This window comes from Hakea prostrata, chromosome 1 (genome assembly GCF_041222555.1).
Source record: "Hakea prostrata isolate BN-2017 chromosome 1, UWA_Hpros_2, whole genome shotgun sequence".
NCBI classification, from domain to species: domain Eukaryota; kingdom Viridiplantae; phylum Streptophyta; class Magnoliopsida; order Proteales; family Proteaceae; genus Hakea; species Hakea prostrata.
The window spans coordinates 8,176,633-8,199,136 of NC_142600.1; the positions used below are offsets into that span (position 1 = coordinate 8,176,633).

Here is a 22,504-nt window from a genome sequence, read left to right on the forward strand (position 1 = left end):
AGCAACCACCAGAGAGAAAATTATAAGTTCTTCTTTCTTTCGCAGTTCTAAGTTCTGACTAACATTTGCATCTGTTGAGTTGCTGAAACAAGAAAATGCCGATCACTAGAATTGCAGTTGGATCTCCCGGCGAGGCCGGCCATCCCGATGCTCTCAAGGCAGCACTAGCTGAGTTCTTCTCAATGGTTATCTTCGTCTTCGCCGGCGAGGGTTCCGGCATGGCTTTCAGTAAGCTACTCAACTTAATCAACTAAACTTTTTTTATTTCCGTGACGATCATGACTGAATAGTGAAATTCTTCCGTGTTTGGCAGACAAGCTCACGAGCAATGGATCTTCGACGCCAGCTGGCCTTATTCAGGCGGCTCTAGCTCATGCCTTCGCTCTCTTTGTTGCGGTCTCTGTTGGCGCTAACATTTCAGGTGGACACGTCAATCCAGCTGTGACGTTTGGAGCTTTCGTTGGCGGACACATCACACTGTTGAGGAGTATCTTGTACTGGATTGCTCAGTTGCTTGGATCCGTCGTTGCTTGCTTACTTCTTAAGTTCGCCACCGGTGGACTGGTAATGATCCAGAAACAGTACCTAACCCTAATTCATGAAGCTTTAGCTGCTATGAACTATTGACATTGACGATTGAGATCTATATCGATCCCTTGTTATTTTAGTTCAAAATCGAGTGATAAAATCCTAAAATTCTTGACTTATAGCTTCACCAAACCAAACTAACTAATCGATCTGGTTGTCGACAGGAAACATCGGCATTTGCGTTGTCAAGTGACGTGGGAGCGTGGAATGCTGTGGTGCTGGAGATCGTGATGACCTTTGGGCTGGTTTACACAGTCTACGCCACTGCTGTAGATCCCAAGAAGGGAAACATTGGGACCATCGCACCCATGGCGATTGGTTTCATTGTGGGTGCCAACATCTTAGTTGGAGGGGCTTTCGATGGTGCGTCGATGAACCCAGCCGTTTCATTTGGTCCCGCCGTGGTAAGCTGGACATGGACGAGCCACTGGGTCTATTGGGTTGGGCCATTTATTGGTGCTGCTCTTGCTGCCCTTATTTATGACCACATCTTCATCGATTACAACACCCACGAGCAACTTCCCACCACCGATTATTGAGAAAATTAATCTGTCAGATTCAAAGGTTTCTGATTCTGTTTGCAACTTCCTCTGTTGGGTCTGGAGGGATCAGAGTGAATGATGTTGGGGAACGAGTGTAGTGGTTGATTTGATCAAGAAATAGGCTGGTCTGGGATTGTTGGATTTGGTTTTCATTTCTTTTACTGTGTGCTACTCCAGGTTTGTTTTTGATGTTCTAATTCCTTTCCATTCTACAATTGGTAAAAGTTCATGGCCGGTGTAAAGTTTTATGTTTCATTCGTCCTAAGGCAACCTCTTTCTTTTTTTTTTGGTAGGAAAAAACATTTTATTAAAAAGAAAAATCACGATTACAACCCTAAGATAAAACATCAAATAACATAAACAACCTAATAGAAGTAGGGGGGTGTGAACATGTAGAAAAGCATCCTGGGATAAGGCAACCTCTTTCATTTGGCTTTGAAAATTGAGTAGTGATGAGTCTTGTCACTCATGAGGTCGATTATTTATTTTTTGTATTTTTTTGTAAACCACTTTTCATTGAGAAGCACCAGAAAACACAGAGGATCCGATCACAAGGCTCCCTGGTCTAAAGGGTAGAAATTGCCCAATAAATCCTACTAGTAATGGACAGGCCTTTCGAGCCAAATAAAGGACAAAAACATACCTATCTCTTGGCAAAAAACAAACTTTACAACTTACAAATTCAATGAATAAGGTATGAATGTCATAGACAATAGATTCCAACTCCAACTCTAGCGTCTAGTCTTCTTCTTTAATAGCTAAAAATAAGCCCATTGAATCCGTATACACTAACCACCGGGGGTGGTGGTCTAGTGGTCCCAAGCTCACTCCCAAGTGGTTTGTTAAACCTCATGTCCCAAGTTCAAATCCCCTCTGTTCCTCTATTTCTTGCATTGGACAGTTGTATACACTATGATCTTGATGTATCCATTGACCTGCATCCCCTTCCAAAGGCCCACGAGACTTGATGTATTCATTGACCTGGGCCCAACTCAAAGCTTGCCTCACTACCATGACTTCCCCACATTTCACCTCCACGAATTCAGTTGGTTTAGAATCAGTATGAAGTATCAAACCTTTATAGTCTTTACCCACAAATCCCACACCACCCTTCCCTTCCTCTAGCGAGCAATAAGGAAAATTTTCTAATGCATGCCAACGCTATCTTGTCAAGGTTTCAAGTCTCGGTATGGCATTGGGAGACTACAATATTTAACACTCCCACCCACCCCCCCAAAAAAATTAAAAATCAAATCAAATAAGTCTGGTTAATTCAAGCGTTTAATTAATATTATTATTATGTTTTTTTTTTTTTGGGTCAAAAAGCGTTGGCTATTTCTTTCAAACTTCGGAATAGGTACGTGGGCTTGGAAATTTTGTTTCCATGGAAGATGTAAACTCTCCCCTCTTTATTAATCCAAATACTTTAAAGGTTTTCCCATTAGCTAGAGATGAAACTGGGTTATCCTATATGACTCAGGCCATTTGCCTCGTTAATTGAAGGTCAGGTGAAAAATTGATAGCATCTTAGTTGTTGCTAGGCTTGAGTGTTTAAAACTAACATGTGTATAAAATTCATATTTTGAGGCTTAAATTGTGTGCTTGTAAATAGCCCTCAAACATATAATTGGTGGATGTGAAAGAAATAGTATGAGTTTACAAGTATTAATGGTGCAAAATCTAAATTGAAAGCATGATATTCAAATTTTTTGTGTGTATTTTTTTTCTTCTTGTTTTTTATTTTATGGGACAGTACATATATAGTGCTAAAAATGCACCATCGAAAGCCCCTCCAACTCCAAATGAAACGTCTGGGTTCTAACAAAAAAAAATGCATTATTTGTTCTAACAAAAAAAAAAAAAATCTTATCCCAAATAAAACGGCTGGGTTTATTGATGGATTCGATGAATAAATTAGAATTAAAAATAAATTAAATTTTTATTTAAATTATATTTTGTTGGATAATCATTAGATTATTTAAATGCCACATGGTAAAATCCTATAAAGGAATTACAGAGAATTGTAAAAAATGAATTACAGAGAATGTGAATCCGTTCATCGACAAAAGTTCCTCCAACTAAGATGTTGGCACCCACAATGAAACTAATCGCCATGAGTGTAGACCGTGTAAACCAGCCCAAGGGTCATCACGATCTCCAGCACCACGGCAAAATGCATACCGGACAATACATATATTATGTATAGTGCTAAAAATGCATTATTTGTTCTAACATAAAACGAAGAAGCATTATTTGATGTTTTAATTGTTGTTTTGTTTTTTTTGGCCAAAAAAAAAAAAAAACCAAGATCCGAGCCCGGGCTTGGTCAACATGCTCAAAAATGTATCTGAGTTTGCTAGAAACATCCTAAAAGCCTGGCCTGGTCTGGTCAGTGGCGAATCGGCTTACGACTTGTGATCCGAGGTCTTGACCAGGGAATCCAAGAAGGCAACCCAGTAAACTTCGAAGTTAGCCTAGAAACCTATATACTACAGCAGCAAGCTGCCGGCGGGGAACAATGGCGATGTCAGCTTCCATTTCCCTGCCTTGTCGTATTTCGCCGGTTAACCGATCATTCTTATCCGCTGGAGCTTTTCACTATTCCTTTCGACCGAACTATCTCACTTCACCGGCGATCTTTCGAGCCCCCGTCGTTCGTATTTCGGCCTCTTCCATGAGCATCGAAGCTGCTCCCGAAAAGTTCTCTAAACAGTCTTTCTTGGATCACAGGGAAAGTGGATTTCTCCATTTTGTCAAATACCATGGCCTTGGGAACGATTTCATTCTGGTAATAACTTTTGTTTACGATATTCACAGCCACAGCGTTGTTTCTTTTTTGAACCAAAAAAAAAAAGAAGCATCATTCTGGTAATAACTTTTGTTTACAATATTCACAGCCACAGCGTTGTTTCTTTTTTGAACCAAAAAAAAAAAAGAAGCATTTTTTGCCTCTCTGTTGAACAATTTCCCTTCTTTGTACTAATTTCGATCTATGGAAGAGGGTTTCAATAGGTTGACAATCGAGACTCTATGGAGCCTAAAGTTACTCCTGAGCAAGCTGTAAAGCTCTGCGATCGTAACTTTGGTATTGGTGCGGACGGAGTCATATTCGCAATGCCTGGACTTAACGGGACTGACTACTCCATGAGGATTTTCAATTCCGACGGTAGCGAGCCTGAGGTAATTATTTTTGTCTGCACTGTCTCTGTCGACTGAGAATCACAAATTAGAAGGCATAAAAAAAAGAAAAAGAAAAAGGTTCCATTTCTTGAGTTCTAACTACGTTGAAGATGATTGCTTGTCAGAAGTCTATAAATAGTTACAATCCGAGCCATGAATGTCACCTTCTTAGGAATTCATACATCTACTTCGATGGAAGAGATTAGGAAATGGTTACCCAATGGTTTTTGAATGTGGAAGTATCTCTGCAGCAGCTGCTATAGCCTTCCATCCTCCCATCTTTGCTCTCACCATGACCTCCTTCATCCTTTTAAAGTTCAATGAGCTGTTAGATCCCAATTCAGAACTGAAGTCCATGTTAGGAAAATCTGAATAGGTTTCACTTGTTGCTAAGTTGAGAGGTGAAGAACTGCTACTTTTGTTTTATAATACTTAAAACAACTATTTCTCAACAGGATCTCTTCATGAAATTCAATCCTATGTCCATTACCCAACTCTTATAAGCAACTCTTTCAAGCAAAAAGGCAGGTGATTATACTCTTTTTCCAGATTCTTATCCATTGAAATGTGCAGATTATACTTCTTATAATGATGAATTGCCACATTTCGTAGGTTTTTCCCATGTTATCTTATTGTCACTGCCTGAATAAAAATCCCTAAATTATAATGCCTACAGATATTCCAGTTTATCAAATGATACCTTCAGATGCACCAAACTAGGTGGAAAGAAACTTTGCACCTCTAATTTCCTTCCTCCCATTTTATATTCAAACACTAATACAATATAGAAGTTTGATGAAGACGAAAGGAGTGGGGGCATAGCAGTAGTCAGTCCCCCCCCAAGCCAGATTGGAAATTGAACCATTCTTGCATCGTGATCAATAGCCCGTTGCTCTGTCCATAATATCCATATGGTATAACCTGAATAGGTAAGTATCCCATAGGTCTGAATATATGCGCATAAAGTACCTCATTCATTAGCATGGCCATTGACAACACTTCTGGTATGTTGATCAAGGTTTTGATAAGTTGCACAGAATGGCTTGAATTTGAAAACCATTTAGTGACTTATAATAATATTCCTCACTTCCTACCGGAAAAAGATAATATTCCTCACTGGCTTGACAGTCTGACCGTCCAGTGAGAATATTCAGACCAATCTGACTTTTCCACAAGATGTGTTGTTGAGCAGTCTATAATCTTTGGAAACAGCAGTATAAGTTTTTGACAGATCATGTAGGCGTACTGGTCAACAGTTGTAACAGGCACTGAATAATGCAGGTCCACTAGTGCATGAAAACACTGATGTACATAATTCCTTTGCAAGCTTAGGAATGAACTTTAGGGATCTTTTTCTGATGACAAAGTAGTAATCATTAAGAGTTTAAATTCCTGTGAAGATTATTCTGTTAATTTTCTGTTTGAAGTGCAATTCTTGTTATTAGTAGTTTTTGGTTGTTAGGATGCATTTGTATGTTTCTTTATTCAATTGAAGCTTTGTCTCCAAAATTCAAGCTTGATCATCCACACTGAATGTCCATTTGTTCATCATACCTTTATAATTTCTTCATTTATCCAGATGTGTGGTAATGGAGTGCGATGCTTTGCTCGATTCATTGCTGAACTTGATAATATTAAAGGAAACCATAGGTATATTTCTTAATTGTTTCTTATCCTCTTTCCTTTTTATGTAATATATATATATATATATTAACTGTTAATTTTTGTTTATGTGGGTACTATTAATGAACATGTGCAGAATTACTACTTAAGTAGGAGGTAAAATTGTAAACTTACAGAAAACAATATTTTAGGGATATCAAAGCTAGCCCAAACCAATAGAAGGGAGCCAAACACCGCCCAAACCAAAACTAAAGCCGGTATATATTTTACCAGGTAAACTGAAACCAACCCAAAATCAAACTGGTGATACATAATATATCATTCGCCCTATATAATATATTATTGTCTACTTGTAACCAATCAAAAATTGTTTATCACTCAACCTGTTATCATAATCAGTTATTCATAAATAGGTCATAAACATGAATATAAATTATGCCTAAGAGACCCAAATTGTCATTTATAGTTTCCATCAAACTGCAGTTCAGAGACAATCTGAAGTTTACATCATTGTAGAGATTCAATTCTTCATTTTCTCTCTTCTTCCTGATGGTTGCATCCTTTCATTTGTGTAAAATTTGATATTGCAATCTAAGCATTGGTCAATTTATATTTATTAGAAGGAAAAAAGGAGACAAGGAATTACAATGTCATTTTTAAAATTTTCACAAGTTTCTCTAAGTTTAGTATCTGTTTCTCTCTGTCAGATAATGATTCTGGAGCTAGTGTTTGATGCACCAAGACTTGTGTTTACTCTATACTATAGGTCATAGCTCACAAGTTGACGGCTAAAACAGATTTAAATGTTGGTTGTTTTTTGTTCTACAGTTTTACAGTACACACCGGTGCTGGTCTAATTGTTCCTGAAATCCAAGATGGTGGTAAGGTATGTTTGTTTTTGTTTTCTATATTGTACCTCATAATTTATGGGGCTTTTTAGTGGTTTTCTATCCAACATATGCCTTATCATCAGCCTTTTATCTATCAGAATTAGGGTCAACCAGTATCAGCCTGTTCTGAATTTGTTCCAGATAAGTGGTTCACCGATCTAAGTATTTGGAATCTGACTTTGAGTTGGCAAAAGAAATAATGAAAGAGAAAAAAATCTAGATATTTTCCTCTCCCTATTGCCCACTTTATACACCTTTTCGGTGTCTCTGACTTCTTTTCCCTCCTTTTCTCCTCTAATGAGCAGAATACCCTCCCCTTTACAACTCTCCTCCACCTGTGGCGCCACACTGTCCTTGGCCATCAGCCACACTGTCAACCCGCTGCTTCTTGCCATACCCACCTTGACGTATCTCCTTCTGTTCTCCCCTACCCCCTTCCTCTCTCTGTCTGCATGATCTCCTCAACTGCCGATCCTTCCTGTCACCCCAACCCCTGATGAATTATAGATATGCCCTCTGCGTCACTGATGGATTGAGCTTCATATTAAAAAAAAAAACATAGATGTGTACAACAGCTCCTGATTTGAAGATTGAGTATATTGGAGGTGCTTCGCTCCTCTTCAGACAGTGGTGTCACAACATCCAGACAATTGATTGGTGGTGCTTACAAATCCCCTTGGAAAAAATCCTCAACAGGAAACAGGTGAAGAGCTGGAGTACTGGAAAATCCAATGGGTAATCTTGCACTGTGTCACATAAATACACAATTCATTGTGAAGCACTCTGTAAAAGAAAATATTGAATCATATTAGTCCATCATACATCAGTAGCCCTGATCATTTGGGCTTTCCCTTGATCTTGAACCACCAATGTTTCAATCCATATCCAAGATGGAGCAGTGGGAGTACGTCATGAAAATGGCTGGCCTGAACCTGGTTGTCTATCAAAGGTCCTACAGCACTGGGAGACCATGGAGAGTCCATGGCACATAGCTGGGCATCTGAAACCTACCTAGTTCCCCACTTCCGATGTCACCCATACTTCATCTTTGATGCAGTCAACTTGGTCAACAGAACCTTCACCTTTCTCCCATCATCAACCAAGCTGCCCAGGTCTGTTTTGGTTGCCATCCGAGTCTATGATACCGAGGAAGCCCATATCTCCTCCGGTCTGCAGCTATCTGTCTCCCTCAGCTCCTCCGTTTTCGCTGGCTCACCTACCCCTCCATCCTTTTCCCCATCTGTCCTTGGTTCTTCTTCTTCTGGAACTTCCATACCATTTTTAGATAGTCAGTTTATTGACACCTGTCAAATATGCATATTGTGAATTGGCACACAATGACCTATTCCTTATCTGATCTGATCCAGGGTCTGATCCATATCTTAAGAGAGAATCTCATGCAATACCCTTATGGGGTTACCAGAAGATGGACTGGGAGTGTACTTGTCTTGTAACAATCAAACTAGAAATTCTGACAGATAATGAAATGAGCAAATTGTTCACCGTGCTGGACTGCTATATCATTTTTACTTGGTATATTTTCAAAGGCAACCTTGTTGAAGTGAAAAGGTTTCCTGAACCAATTTAGTGATTAATTTATCTCATTTTCTCTCAGTTCTGCATAAACTGGAGTTGGCTGTAATTGCAGGCAAGCTTGGTATAGGTGGGATGTCCTCCTTGTTTCTCAGTTCCATATCTACTGTGATCAATTCTTCTGGTGGATCTATGTGATCTTGGCAGTTTCACATTTTTAACTAGCAGATTGCCTCAAATATCTTCCCTGTTTTCATATTTATTTGATATTCATTTATTCTCTTTCATCTCTAAAATATAGAGGTTCTTTCTAAGAGTCTTTTGGAAATCATGACACGATTATTTTTAGTCAGTGATAATAGTTCGAATGAGTCTCCTTGGTACTATGCTTTTATGGGTGCACCTTGTAGTGCCTGAAAGATATTCCTGCACTATGATTGTATAGGTAATTGAATAATCGTAGTCATGTAATCGTTAAGCAATTGTTTTATCAAGCCAACTATTAAATTGAGCAAATTGCTTAAAACAATTCTTAGTCAATTTGCAGGTTAGAGTTGACATGGGTCAGCCAATACTTAATCCATCTGATGTGCCTACTAAATTACCAGCAAACAAGGATCAAGCTGTTATTGGATCAGAACTAAAAGTTGATGGTTTAACCTGGAAAGTGACCTGTGTTAGCATGGGAAATCCACATTGTGTAACTTTTGGAACAAAAGAAAATCAGGTATTTCGTTAGAATTTCAAGATTATATGTGTTTGAATTAAGTGCCTCTTTTACATTATTTCCCTCCTCCCGTCTTGTCTAGGAATGATCATCTGATTATAACTGGAAACTGTCACTTAGGATTTAGGAAATATATTTGCTTTTTTCAGAAAACATTAAAGGAATAGTATGTCTCAAAGACGAGATAAAGTAACTGACAAGGATATACTAATTTATTGAATGCAATAGGTGGCATAAAGAAATCACATAAACCCCTTCAGTTCATTCAGACCTAACATCATTTCACACTCTGGACTTATGGCTAGTGAATGGAGTAGGTTACATGGAGCAGTCATATAAACACTGTAGTTCAATCAAATCTAACCTCAGTTCAAACTCAGGGTTTATATCTGCAACTAATGTGGGTGAGATCTCTCTGTACCTCGTTTAGTAGCTTGTTGGCATAGAGTGTGTATCAGTGAGACAAATCAATAGAAAATATGGTTTTATTAGCTTTAGAACTTTACTCAAGTAACTGCAATCTGGTAATTGATGTTAGGACACAACAAAACAATTAAGAATATTGATCAGTAAACTGTATTCGGTGATCACTAAACAGGTTCATGTATCATTCAGGATTCAAGGAAAATTAATTGATATTTAAGAGCACCAAACTAGCTGTAGAGGAAGATAAAATAAATACAATGTTCTGACTAAGTCAAGCTTGATACAATAGATATTTCTATAATGAAATCTTCAAAATATTGTACCGGTAGAGATCTATTTTTCTCTAAGAGATCAAAATTCAAATAGAGTTCAAGTATAGCAGAAAGTTTCAAAATGTTGAGTTTAGAAATGCTAAATGGCTGAGAATTTGAATAGTTATTTTTGCTTGTGCTTGTTTTTGGACAGAATTTGCAGGTTGATGAATTAAATTTGGCAGAAATTGGTCCAAAATTTGAGCATCATGTAATGTTTCCTGCTCGAACCAACACAGGTTAGTTGCAATCTTTCTTTTGTCTTATTTGAGAGTTCCTATAATTTGCACTTTCGTACCATTCAACAAATTATTGCTTGTATGATCAAGTAACGTCTTGGATATTGTGTGTGGAAGTACTCATAATACACTCTGATAAGCTGGCTGTCAGGCATGAGAAAACCTATAATGCTTGGGTTCTAAAAGAAATGGAGAATAAAACTACCTATTGCAATTAGGTTTTATTTTGTGTTCAAGTGAATGTTTGAAAAGGTGTTAGTCGAGGGAGTTGTGCTGATGTCATTGGATGGATTAGAAATCCAGGGAATGAACCTTCAATATTTTCTCACTCAGACATTGTGTCTTAATTGAAATTCCCATTCATGAAATTTTATGAAAATGATAGGCAATTTACCTTCTAAGAAGCAAGTAACTCAACCTAATATTTTTGTTGTATCCTCAATTCCATTGTAATATGTTGAGTGTTCCCATTGCTTTTGTTTGTTGTTCTGGGGGGTTGCTTCATCACCATTTCAGCATGGGCGGTCTGTGATATAAGAGAGAAATAATTGAAATCTTTATTACCTTCTAGTGTCTTGCAAATCCATTTATAAGCTGATATGTCCATGTCTATTGTCAAGGTTCAACGTATCAGTGTCAGGTATTGATTGATTGGAAAGGTTGAGTTTAAGAGAGGTAACATATAGTAACAGAAAGATACAAGATACTTTAAAGATATGTATGGAAAAAAGCCTCTCCTGCAAAGAAGGGGTTAGATTCCGTACATTTGCCCCTCCATGACCCTGCAGTAGCATAAGCTTCGTGCACTGGGATGCTCTCTTATGAAAAGGAAACAAAGTATGACCAGACAAGTTGCTATCATTTGATTATGTAGAAGGATTAGATGTTTTACATGTACTGATACCATTTTGTTAAAGGTATCCTACCAGTACCTCAAAGATGTGATACGTATCGATCGGTTTTGGTGGATATGGTAGGATATTTCGAAAAACAAAATAGACTTATCTATGTTGTCTCTCCCTTGTGGGTTAAAATCTAATTCATTGTGTACCATAGAAATTGCTGGATTTCTGTGCCAAAAGTAGAGGGGCAAATGTGTCATATCCAGCTGCCAAATTTTTGGCCTGAATAAGAGAGAAATTGACCCAAAATTCAGATAAATCCATAAAAAATGCCTTCAAGTTCCTTCATAATAGAGCTACTTCCTTTGCACCCATATGGCTAACATTTGACCATTGGGGTGGTTGTGGTGTCTTCTATGTCTTTTCATGTTCACTCCAAGGAGAGTTTTGGAATGGGGCTGGCTGTATACGGTTTTCATGTGGTGATGATGATAGGCATGCCTAGAAGACCGGCTGCATACCATTTTGATATGCTTCTCTCTCTTCATATCTGGATCTTAACTTACATATTTCTTTATCACGAAGTCACATGGTATTGAACTTCATGGTGGCTTGTCGAAGCTGAAACATTTTGAGGGTCTGACTGTTGCTTTATTTCTATTTTTGCTGTTATGTACTAAATCCTTGTGTTTACTGCTCCCTTTGTTTTGGAGTGTGGATCATTTCCCCTGACGGGTAGCACTCTGTGCTCCCCCCAACGGCTTTACAACCACAAACTATGTGGGGTCCACAAGTTAAAAAAAAATATATATATATTTTTTTTAAAAAAATCCATCACCCTAATCCAGTGGCCCCCATGTAATTTGTGGTCAATAGCCGTCGGGAGCACTCTGTGCTCCCTGTCGGGAGATGATCCGGACTCTTAGCTTTGTGTACAAGTTTTTGGATTCTATAGAACTTGTGAATCATATGCCTGATAAACGTTTTTTTTTCTTTTTTCCAGAATTTGTGCAGGTCTTTTCTCGTTCGCACCTGAAAATGCGTGTTTGGGAGCGTGGTGCTGGTAAGTTGTTCATTTCACATCTGAACTGTTATTGCTCTTACCCAGGAAAAAAAAAATTAATGTTATGGCTGGGTTTTGCTTGTTGGTTCATCTCTTTAGTTTGATATATTGGGTTTGTTTCATTTTCTTCTGAAGTTTGGTTTGTGAGACCTCGGAAATTAATTCATGCTTAACATGGTTCAAGTTGTTTATAGGACTCATTTGTTGGAACATGCAATACCATTAAATAGTTTTTGGATTACTAAATAAAGGACGTCTAAACTTGAAGTCTTTCCTGTAAAACAGGAGCAACTTTAGCTTGTGGAACTGGAGCTTGTGGAGTTGTGGTTGCAGCAGTTCTTGAGGACCGTGCTGAGAGGGTAAGTAGAGTATGATTCGATTTTGTGGAAATTAAACGTAGATCATAGCTCTCCCTGTACCTAGTTTCGTTGTAAATGGTTCTTCAATATTTCATTGTCTGATCAGAGTTGCACGGTTGATCTGCCCGGGGGGCCTTTGGAAATCCAATGGAGTGAAGAAGACAATCACGTTTACATGACTGGGCCTGCTGAGGTAGTATTTTATGGATCTGTACCTCTTTGATTTAGATTCAGATGATGAATAAACGATCACCTGGTGACTGCAATGGATTGATTTTACCAGGATTTTGTAGAGACATTACATGCTAGCTCTAGGGTATAGCTAATCAAATCTCAAATCTTGGTGGTGGTTCCATATCTGTAACGAGTATAAAACTCTAGTTTCTATAGCATATCCCAGAATGAGTTACCAACACTGGTTTCGGGAATTATAATATACTTTTTCTAGAGTGAACCCGTTATTTTGGGTTGCTGGGTTAATGGTGGTCATCATATTTCTGTCCGATATCTTCGAGGAATGCTTGAAGGATTTGATAGGTCATCTTCTGAAAGAGCTCATTTTCCTGGAGGAAGAAGAATATCCTTTTATCCATGTTGTAGATGCGCGAGTTTCTGGAAATGCTTCCAGAGTTGGTGATGATCTCCGTTGAAATTGCTTCCAGCAATTCTGTGAATGACGTGAAATCTCTGTGGTCTCAGTCCATAGCCTGGTTTTTTGGTTCTTTGAGTAAAGTAGCGGAGGGGACTCATGGAGGGAGGAACCACTAGTTCTTGCCAAATAACCATTGACCCAACCTGTTTTATGACACGTTCTTTCGATTTGATAGATGAGCCTGATTCTCAGAATCAGTAAGAATGAAAAAGTTTGGGGTTCGTGAAAAGAGTTGAAGACAAACTGGGGCACTTACAAGTCAAAGAAGATATTGTTTTTAATTCTCAAGCAACAGGATTGGTGTCTTATCTCTCCACCTGCGTCATCCACTCACCCCCTTTTGTGTGATTTTTGTTATTCTTATTTGAACAGGAACTGCACGATAATTTTTCACAGGACTTCTGACAAACACGAATCAGATTAACTGATGCCAATCCAAGTCTCCATTTTTATCATCTGGAATGGGTTGGGTGTCGGCTAGTTTGGGGCCCTGCATGGGTTGCACCAGTCAGAATTTATCACCCCTTGCTAGGCTAGTTCCGCTCGCTGATGTGGTGGTGCTTGTGGTCCACAACACTGGATGACTGTGACCGGGTCTTTTCATAGCACCATGAGTGTATATGACTAAGTGAAAGAAATTGGTTTTTCTTCCAAATGGAATGAATTTTGCTTTAAGTGATCGGGATTTAATAAAGATTAGCAGATGACCATCTAACGTTAGGCACCACAAGTGCTACCACGTCAACGGTACTACCTTAGCAAAATCTGTCACTATCTCCCCTCTCTTAAGGTGGGTTTTGGAAAGAGTTTAAATCATCTCTTTGATAGGGAATACTCATGTGTTCTTCTAATGGTTTTACAATTGCAAATTATGTGGGGATCAAAAGTAAAAAATAAGAAAATATTTTAAAAAAATAAACTTCATTAGCCTAACCTACCTTGTGGGTTCTTCTGTAATTTGTGGTCATCAGTGGTCGGAAGAGCACTCTGAGCTCACCGTGAGGAGAGATGATGTGGATTCTATTGAAAAATGGTTTGCTTTGCTTTTTAATCCATCATGATCGAGTCCAGATCAGCAGCTGAACGTATGGTAAATGTGGGGACGGTTCTAAGGTGTGGGTATGATGTCTAATGAATAATGTAGAACCATCCAATTTGTATCCTTGACGACAGCAAATGTGATTTCATCATGACCAGAGTGAAGGAATACATGGTGGAAGTTAAACGAACACCCGTTTGTGGCCTACAAATCCTTATCATGGATTTGCAAAGGTTTGTGATGGTCTATATCACATGTCAACTTGGTCACTTTGTGGAAGGAACATCTCATTGGGTTCTATGGGTTAAATCAAGTCTTTTAAGAGTCCATAATTAGCAACGGTTGGCTTGAATTTGCAAATGTTGAATCGTTGATGTCTTGATGATGATATTTTACATCACCTATCAACTCAAGGGAGAAGAGCAAATAAAGTTAAAATGGAAACCAAAAGGAAATCATGGGCAAGTCATTGGGTATAGATCATTGCACTCATATGGGAACTGGATTCTCATGATGCTGATGGGGTCTGGGGGCACGAGGATCCAATCTTGTCTGTCTGAAAGAATGAAGTCCATTCAAGTAGAATTGTTTACTTATGGTTTGTGGAGTGCATATATAATTTGGGAGCCATGTCTCAAGGAAATCACTCTTATCATGTTAGCCCTTGTCTTCCACTTTGTAGGTCCCTATCTTTGTATGCTACATATAGAATTCCATTAATGTTTGTTGATTGGTTGCCCAATTACCACATTTCTTTCTCTCCTTTATTTTCAGTAATGGTAGGGACACACTCGTTTTTAACTTATTTTCGTCTCACAAATTTCAAAAGTTCAAATCCCTCCTCTTATCACATGAGACAAGTAAGGAATGATAAAAGTCCAAGATATAAATGAATTAGATCGCCATTAAAAAGACCCGACAAACATGTTTACTAGTAAACCAGCTTAGTAATGGGTGGTCTGTGTTATTAGTCCGGTCGATATTTTATGTTATCTTTTGAGCCAAATGATTTCATTAGAGAGACAAGTAGAAGAAGATAAGTACCCTTCCAAAAACAATGTTTAGTTTCGGTTTGGATCTTCTATCCGGCCATTAGGTTAGAGGTTTGTACAGAGGGTGTGAGAGGAGCACAATTAAGATAGAGAATTTGGACTCATTTTAAGGCTATCTTGTATTTCTACAACCATACAGTTAGGGGTCCTATCTTGATAGCTAGCTTTCTGCACTGGGTTTTGGGTAAAACTTTTTATTAGCATTAACTTGTTTAAAGATGAGCCTGTGGGAAGATACTATTTGGTGAGAGTACGTATTTCCTGAAAACATATGATCCATGCTTTCATGGCACATTGGAGTGTTGTTGGAAAGTAGAGGTGGACCTGAATTGAAAATGTTTGAAATGTTGAAGATACAAAGGAAAAGCATCCACCAAACGATGAAAACCATGCCTGTTTAAGGTTAAGATGGACAACAAAATTAAGAGTTGCAGATCTACTTACTGTTGATCACCTCCTAAAACTGATTACAACAGCAAAACAAGTGGAAAATCCATGATAGTGCTGAGACGTATGGATTTCCTTTTCTTGTTTGTCCAACAGAATAATGAGCATTAGCACTAATAGTATATTCATTTGGCTTTTACGTTAATTACTTTATAAATGAAAAGGCTGTTTTGCACTATATGGCACATCAACACCCAATTGACGTATCAAGCAGCTTACTTGCATATCACTTTCTCTTTAAACTACCCTATCGTGCACAGTGGAAATTGACAACCTCTCTCTCTCTCTCTCTCTCTCTGGACCTTTAAAAATGGTGGATTGGCATGAACCAGTGATTACTGATCCTGTCATTAATTATCATAAAGAAAGTAACCAACCTCTGCACGGCAATTAAATTAAAAGAGAAGGAAAAATAAAAAACTGAACTTACTGCTGTTCATCCTCAAAGTATATATGTCTTGTTTATAAGTTGCAGGTTCAATCGATCTGGGCCACCTTGGAAGCTGATGTGGTCGAACCCATGAGCATGGTTTCTTCGTCATTACTTATTTCCAAGTGTTTGTGGTCCAGTAGTCCACTAGTTACTTATCGTATCATTAAGAATCTTATCTTTCCCAGTTAATTACTATATAATTATTCTAGAACTAAACCTTTATCTAACCATGTTGTGGTTGTGGTCTCTGTGTAATCTGAAACTGGATTAGTAAATTGAAGGTGCTTGTCAAAATCCATTCTTTAGCGTATCAGCTAGAATCAAATTGGTGTCATGTCATTAAAATGAATAATGAATCCACCAATTCAAGAATCATGTACAAACTATAACGTGACACTTAGATATATAGATGGATTCAATTTCCGGAAGCTTGTACAATCAAATTTGTAGAGTTGTGCACCGGTAAAAGCTGAGAATATATTGTTCCTTATCTTTCTGGTGAAAAGAAAAAAATATCCACAAATGACCCAAGCAAAATCCACTACCAAGGGTTACTTTCCTCTTTCTACCAAGGCTACTTGCTGACTAGGCATATATAGTTTAAAACTCAAGTGTTATCAAAGTGCACAAATATCCTAATATATAAAACATGACGAGGCTTTTTAACCCCCCCCCAAAAAAAAAAAAAAAACCATGAAGAGGCAACTTATGTATATGAGGACGACGGGAAGGGCTACGAGTTATCAACTTGTAAAGAATCAACTTAACTTGACCGTGAGACTGATATTCGAGATTATTATTACGTTTTACGCTCAATCATTTCGTATTGTTTGCATCATCAATATTACCATGGCTGCGGGTACAGAGTTTGCGAACGCTTATTCCCCAAATACCATCATTGCTTATATCTTATCTGCAACTTGTGGGCCTTCTTCCTCCACACATTGACACCTAAAAATACACGAATGAGTGTAGTCTCGTTTTTTTTTTTGGCAAAGACTATATAGTCTTCTTTTCCATTCAAGGACTGTTAAGTTTTGTTGGAGATTTCCTCGCCAGTGACAGTTGGCTGTACTGATGAAGACAATTTGATATTCCGTATTTGAGGGCTCTCTAATGTCTACTGAGTCTAAATCCTCTCTGCCCAGACGTTTAGATGGACGACGCGTGGATGCTTGGTATCCACATAGGCCATGTGTCATCCATTCAGAGGCCTGGTGGATGGGCGGACAATTTCCTCCAGCAAAAAGGATATTTATTGCTCTCTATCTCCCTACACTATTAGAACCATGGTTGATTTCTTTACAAATTTATAATTTTAATAGAACAATAGATATAAGTCACATACTAGGAAGCAAAGAGAAGAGAGACAATTGGATGAATTAAAACAGATTATATTGTACATTACATGAAGTGAAACGTTCATGCTAGGAAAGTCAATTAAGACTTAAGACTCAGGAACTGCTAAACATCTGTGTAAATTATTATTAATTGTGGACCTAATCTAGTTTCAGTACTCTGATCCATGTCCATAGTTGGAAACAAGATGCTCATTGATGGTGGGCAGCCACATCTTGATCTCTTCTTGGTCATCCATCCTCCACAGTGAATCTGAACAGTAGTTCCAAGGAGGAGGAAAAACCATTAATGGAGATGGAGGACATAAGAAACTGCACATCCCATCTTCTTTACGTTCCTCAATTTCCTCACCAAATGGTCTTTCACTGCTCACATCTTCTCCCATCTGGGCTATATCCTTCCATATTTGATCCATAGAGTAAACTTTTGCAACTTCTTCCTCATACCCATCTCCACTCACAGCCAAATCACCAGTATTATTTCTTAAAACAACAGCTTTATCATTGAAGCTTTCATCCACGGTCTGGCTTTCAGGCAGGGAAGAAACCCCCGATGTGGAATCTTGGGTTGGTGAGAAACTGTTCAAAGAAGATGATGAAGGTGGTGATATTGCTCGTTTCCTATCTTGTGCCTTCTTCCTCATATGGGTCCTCCAATAATTCTTTATCTCATTATCAGTTCTGCCAGGCAGTCTCCTAGCAATTCTCGACCATCTGCAAGTGACGAGTTAAACCTCAAGTAGAGTAGAATAGATTCTCTCTCTCTCTATATATATATGTTGAGATTTTCACGTCTAAGGAATGCATGCAGGAGTAATAAGAATATATGAAAAATCAAACCTATTTCCCCATTGAGAGTGGAGTTCAAGCACAAGGCGTTCTTCTTGAGGTGTCATGCGTCCACGTTTGAGGCCTGGGTGAAGATAATTAACCCATCGTAACCTACAACTCTTTCCAGTTCTGTTCAGACCTACAATACAAAAGGAGGCAATATTTAAAGGAAGCTCCCCCACCCCCCTCACCAAATAAGCCTTACCTAATGCTTATTCATTTTTAACGACTAGTAGTAGCAGCAGTAATAGTTGTTAGTGCTGAAGTAGTAGTACATGTACATATCCCCCGCCACCAGCGAACCTGAAACTTTGGCTATGAAATCCCATCGACGGTCACCGAACAAGCGCACGAAGCACATCAGTTGAAGGTCTTCCTGCTCTGTCCACGGACCCTTTCGAGTTTCGTCGACTGGTGCCGTCACCATCGCTTGCTTTTCTCCGGTACCGGAGCCGGCCACGGTCCCACTTCCTCGTCCCTATTATGTCTAAGGTGCTGAACCACCGTTCCCTGCCAGGACTGCCTAGTCCTTTTTTCTCTTCCAGACCTGCGGTTGCTGAGCCTCTTGTTCTCACGCCGTTGCTTATTCCTTGCCCCTTAATCCGTCCCATGTAGTATAATGTTCTACTACTTGTTTGTATTTATACAAGCTCATTATTCTCATTGCACCACCTCTATTCGTCGATGTTAATTTAATCAAGGGAAGAGTTTCTCTTAAACAAGCCAGCCAGCCAGCCCAGCTAATGAAACATTCAAGTTTAGAGATTCTTCTCCAAGCTGACCTCTTTAGAACATTCCCTAATTAATTAAATTATCTTTTCTCGAATGGAAATTATTATATGATCATTATAGTGACTATATATGGTGTCCACTGTTCATACGTGGTGTGATGACCACCATCTTTTGTATTTTAGTTTTCGTTATGACCCTACTGTATATTTGATGCTATCATCACGATCATCATCATCACTAGTATGTTAAATCATAAGACACGAGAATCCATCACCAAAAAACCATAGGAAGAGAGGAGAATGCTAACCGATGGTTTGATTGATGCACTGTAGCTGACAAAACCAGCAGCGAACATCTTATAGTATGAAGTCAAGAGTAAAGCAATCAAAGACTCACAAACTACAAGAATCAGTCAATAGTGGGCCAGGAGCTAGGAGCAATCCTAATTGGCAATGCTTTCTTAATTTGTTCTAGCCTTTAAGTAGAAGAATTAATAAAACAGAGAATGGAAGGCTCTACTTAGATAAGTTGATGGGATGTCGGATGAATGCGTATTTATTTCAATCTTTCTTGTATGTTGGAGGAAACAATCGCAAATAGTGTCATTTTACTCCACCAAAAGGTCAAGGATAAATGGGTTTGGCCTTCTGAGCAATTAAATTAAATCGGCTGGGATCCAGAAAAGAAGGAATTAGAATTGAGGAAAGAAGGAATGAATTGAAGAAAGAAGTATTAGGTGATAAGGGATGCTTTATGTTATCATTAACCTATCAAAATGTATTCTTGTAACCTCAAGATGTTGGTTTAGTTAATAAAAGACTTATATCTTATAGTATGAGGTCAAGAGATTGGATCCCTTTAGGGTCTCAAGCTCAATTTATACATAAATTATATATGAAAATTATCTTAAGGATGTAGTTGAGGTACTTAAAGTATAGGATAAAACAAAATTTACTCTTTTTAAAAGCACAAGTGCAAAAAGTGAAATTAAAGACTGTAATGATCCGCTTTCGGTTAAAAAAAATTTTATTAAGAAAAAAATAGATAAATAATTACAACTAAAAACATTAATGCATATGATATTGTAAAGTGAAGGAAGATGATTGGATTTTCCCCAGTAAAAGAAACAAGTGATATGATATCCATGATCTTTTTCTGACAAATAAATTGCCAAAGAGAAACAAGCATCTATATGGTTCTTTAATATTATTTCTATTGTACAGGTCTGGAAAATTCAAGTATCTATTATTAATTTGAGTGTTCTTCAGTAATGAAATTTGAGGTGATATTTCATGTCCCCACATAGTGAAAATAACTGATCTCCAAGCGAAAAAGAGTTATTTATTTACTGACCATGACTCTGGACTCGCGACCACTAATTTCATGAGGTTAGCATCCTTGTATCCATTACCAAGAAAACAAAGCATCCTTATGTCAACTGGCCATGCCATATATCTGGTGTCCACCAATGATTCTGCAATCCTTAGGTGGTTAAAATCCAACATTCCAGACCGCCCTCATTTAGTTATATTTCTTAGCGTACGAACATCATTATTATCATTACCATTAACTATTATTGAAGAGCAATTTGAATATACATTTAGGGTTTTGCACGGCTACTTGTTATTATAATCCCTAGAGCAAACACATCAAAGTGGGGACTGGTGTCATCTCCTTCGACTGTTCCTCTTGTGATGATGATGTTATTACCTCTTCATCCATTGCTGTGAGGGCTGCTACCTAAAACAATAATTTAATAACTTATAACAAAGCTCAATCCCAAAGAAAGATTCAGAAGGAAGGTGGGCTTCATTTGCTCTTGTGGGGAGAGCTTGAAAAGAGCTTCTCTCTCTCTCTCTCTCTCTGACCTGGAAGCCACTAATATGTTGTGACCACCCCCACTGAAAGCTTCAACTTTCTATCTCCGGTTCTTCTGGACATAAAAACATGCAGAACAAATTAACTTATAATATTAATTTCGAATTGTTTAATATATCAATACTGTTAGTCTGTTATTTTATGATATCTATGGAAAGAAGAAACAGTTCAGGTCATCTGTAGATTTATGGAGTTTGAGCCTTTGGGTGAAGGTCAAACAAGTGGAAGAAGAAATGGAGGGTTTGGTACTGTCGACTCTCATGCACTTGCACGGTAGCACCCTTACTGGCCTGACTCTGAGAGACCCATCACCATGATTATTTTGAGTTTGGTGACAACCACAAATGCTGTCAGTGACTTAAGATTCCATGGAATAAGATATTTCCATAAATGGGTTTATACTGCTAATAGTGGAGAGGGCATCCATCATCACACGTTTGTAGACTCCTTCTTACAAATCATTTTGAGTGTCTCGTATACTATTTGTTTATTGAAGGGTCACATAGAGACTAACGATTGAGAAGAGCCCAAAGAATATAAATGTCCCAAACCCCAAAGGCTATAGAGAGACCCATGATCATTGTTTGTCTACGTCACTGTAGAAAGATTTTCAGAAAGGGTTTCCACTATGGGAGCTAGATAGATCAACGATTGTCTACCAACTACCATTTTTTCCATGTAAGAGAAAAGAAAAATGCAGATCTCAGTATCAAAGAACAGAGAATATAGATGTCAAAAATATTAATGCCCCAAGGTAGTGACTAGTGAGTAGATAAGGCATTTGATCAGTTACTATGGGGGTGGGAATCGAACTAAATTATTAATATACGCCGCCAAGTGGGTGCACACCCAGGACCTCCCCGTGGGAGGGCGGGTCTTCAACCGCTTGATCAACCCATCATTGACGAGTTGCTTGATTATGTTTTTTTCTCCCTTTTTCTTTTTCTTATTATTAGCAACAAAGAGTGGTTAGATCATATTCAACTTATAACTGGTGAACAAACAAGCCACAAATATGAGCATAATTGTACTTAAAACTAAAAGTGAATTATAAGGTTGTCTATTTTTTCTTTTTTCTTTTCCTTTCTTTTATTCTAGTAAGAGACTACAGGATTGTTATTGGCACGGTCGAAGAGAGTAGTTTTCATGAAGCAGAGAAATCATTACCAATGGAAAATATAGCATCAAAAGAGGCTTTAGCTATATAACCCAATCTTGTCAGGGTTAAGAACTCCCCAACCCTCACCCTACCCTGACAGGGCCTGACCTAATTGACCCTGATGTGTGGGTCCCAGTGTGGGTGAATGGGTGTAGGGGGCAGGCTAGGTGGAGAGGATCTAGACTCATTTATTCCTTGAGTCAAATTCAGAAACGTGCACAATGGTCCGGGGCATTTGTGGGAAAATGGTGGAAGAGATCCCCCAACTGTTTGACTCGAGTGGCCACGTCCGTTTTGACCACGTGGGAAGAGAAAATAATACAGCTGCCGATTGATTAACTAGGTTTCAAATTAATGTTGCAGATTCCCCGATAATCTTCCAAGAACCTCCTCTTGGCCTGGAGGAAGTGTTAGAGGCAAATCTGCTGGCTAGCCATAGAACAATTAATAAAGTGAAATAATACAGTATTAAAAAGTAGAGTAATAGAGATCATATTGATCTCATCTAAAAATCTTAAAACACACCCAATCCATCCCTTTAATTCTCCTTGTGATCAAATGAACGACAACAATCTTGCGCTGCTCCAAGCACCATGGTCC

At 38.4% G+C, this 22,504-nt stretch overlaps 3 protein-coding genes across 3 annotated transcripts; 2 read left to right on the top strand and 1 right to left on the bottom strand.

Moving 5' to 3' along the window:
• On the top strand, positions 1-1,416 carry LOC149027172 (aquaporin TIP1-2-like). Its single transcript, XM_089146498.1, has 3 exons — positions 1-228; positions 314-564; positions 753-1,416. Exons 1-3 carry the CDS (start codon positions 96-98, stop codon positions 1,125-1,127), a joined length of 759 nt encoding a protein of 252 aa, XP_089002624.1. The 5' UTR covers positions 1-95; the 3' UTR covers positions 1,128-1,416.
• Positions 1,417-3,504: 2,088 nt separating this feature from the next.
• On the top strand, positions 3,505-13,468 carry LOC149027173 (diaminopimelate epimerase family protein). Its single transcript, XM_089160054.1, has 9 exons — positions 3,505-3,918; positions 4,143-4,310; positions 5,890-5,960; positions 6,762-6,819; positions 8,904-9,083; positions 9,975-10,059; positions 11,905-11,964; positions 12,250-12,323; positions 12,430-13,468. Exons 1-9 carry the CDS (start codon positions 3,649-3,651, stop codon positions 12,544-12,546), a joined length of 1,083 nt encoding a protein of 360 aa, XP_089016180.1. The 5' UTR covers positions 3,505-3,648; the 3' UTR covers positions 12,547-13,468.
• A 3,774-nt stretch (positions 13,469-17,242) lies between these two features.
• On the bottom strand, positions 17,243-18,734 carry LOC149027174 (myb-related protein MYBAS1-like). The gene is made up of 3 exons (XM_089160066.1): positions 18,439-18,734; positions 18,145-18,274; positions 17,243-18,018 (listed from the first exon to the last, which is right to left on the bottom strand). Exons 1-3 carry the CDS (start codon positions 18,560-18,562, stop codon positions 17,457-17,459), a joined length of 816 nt encoding a protein of 271 aa, XP_089016192.1. The 5' UTR covers positions 18,563-18,734; the 3' UTR covers positions 17,243-17,456.
• Between the last annotated feature and the right edge of the window lie 3,770 nt (positions 18,735-22,504).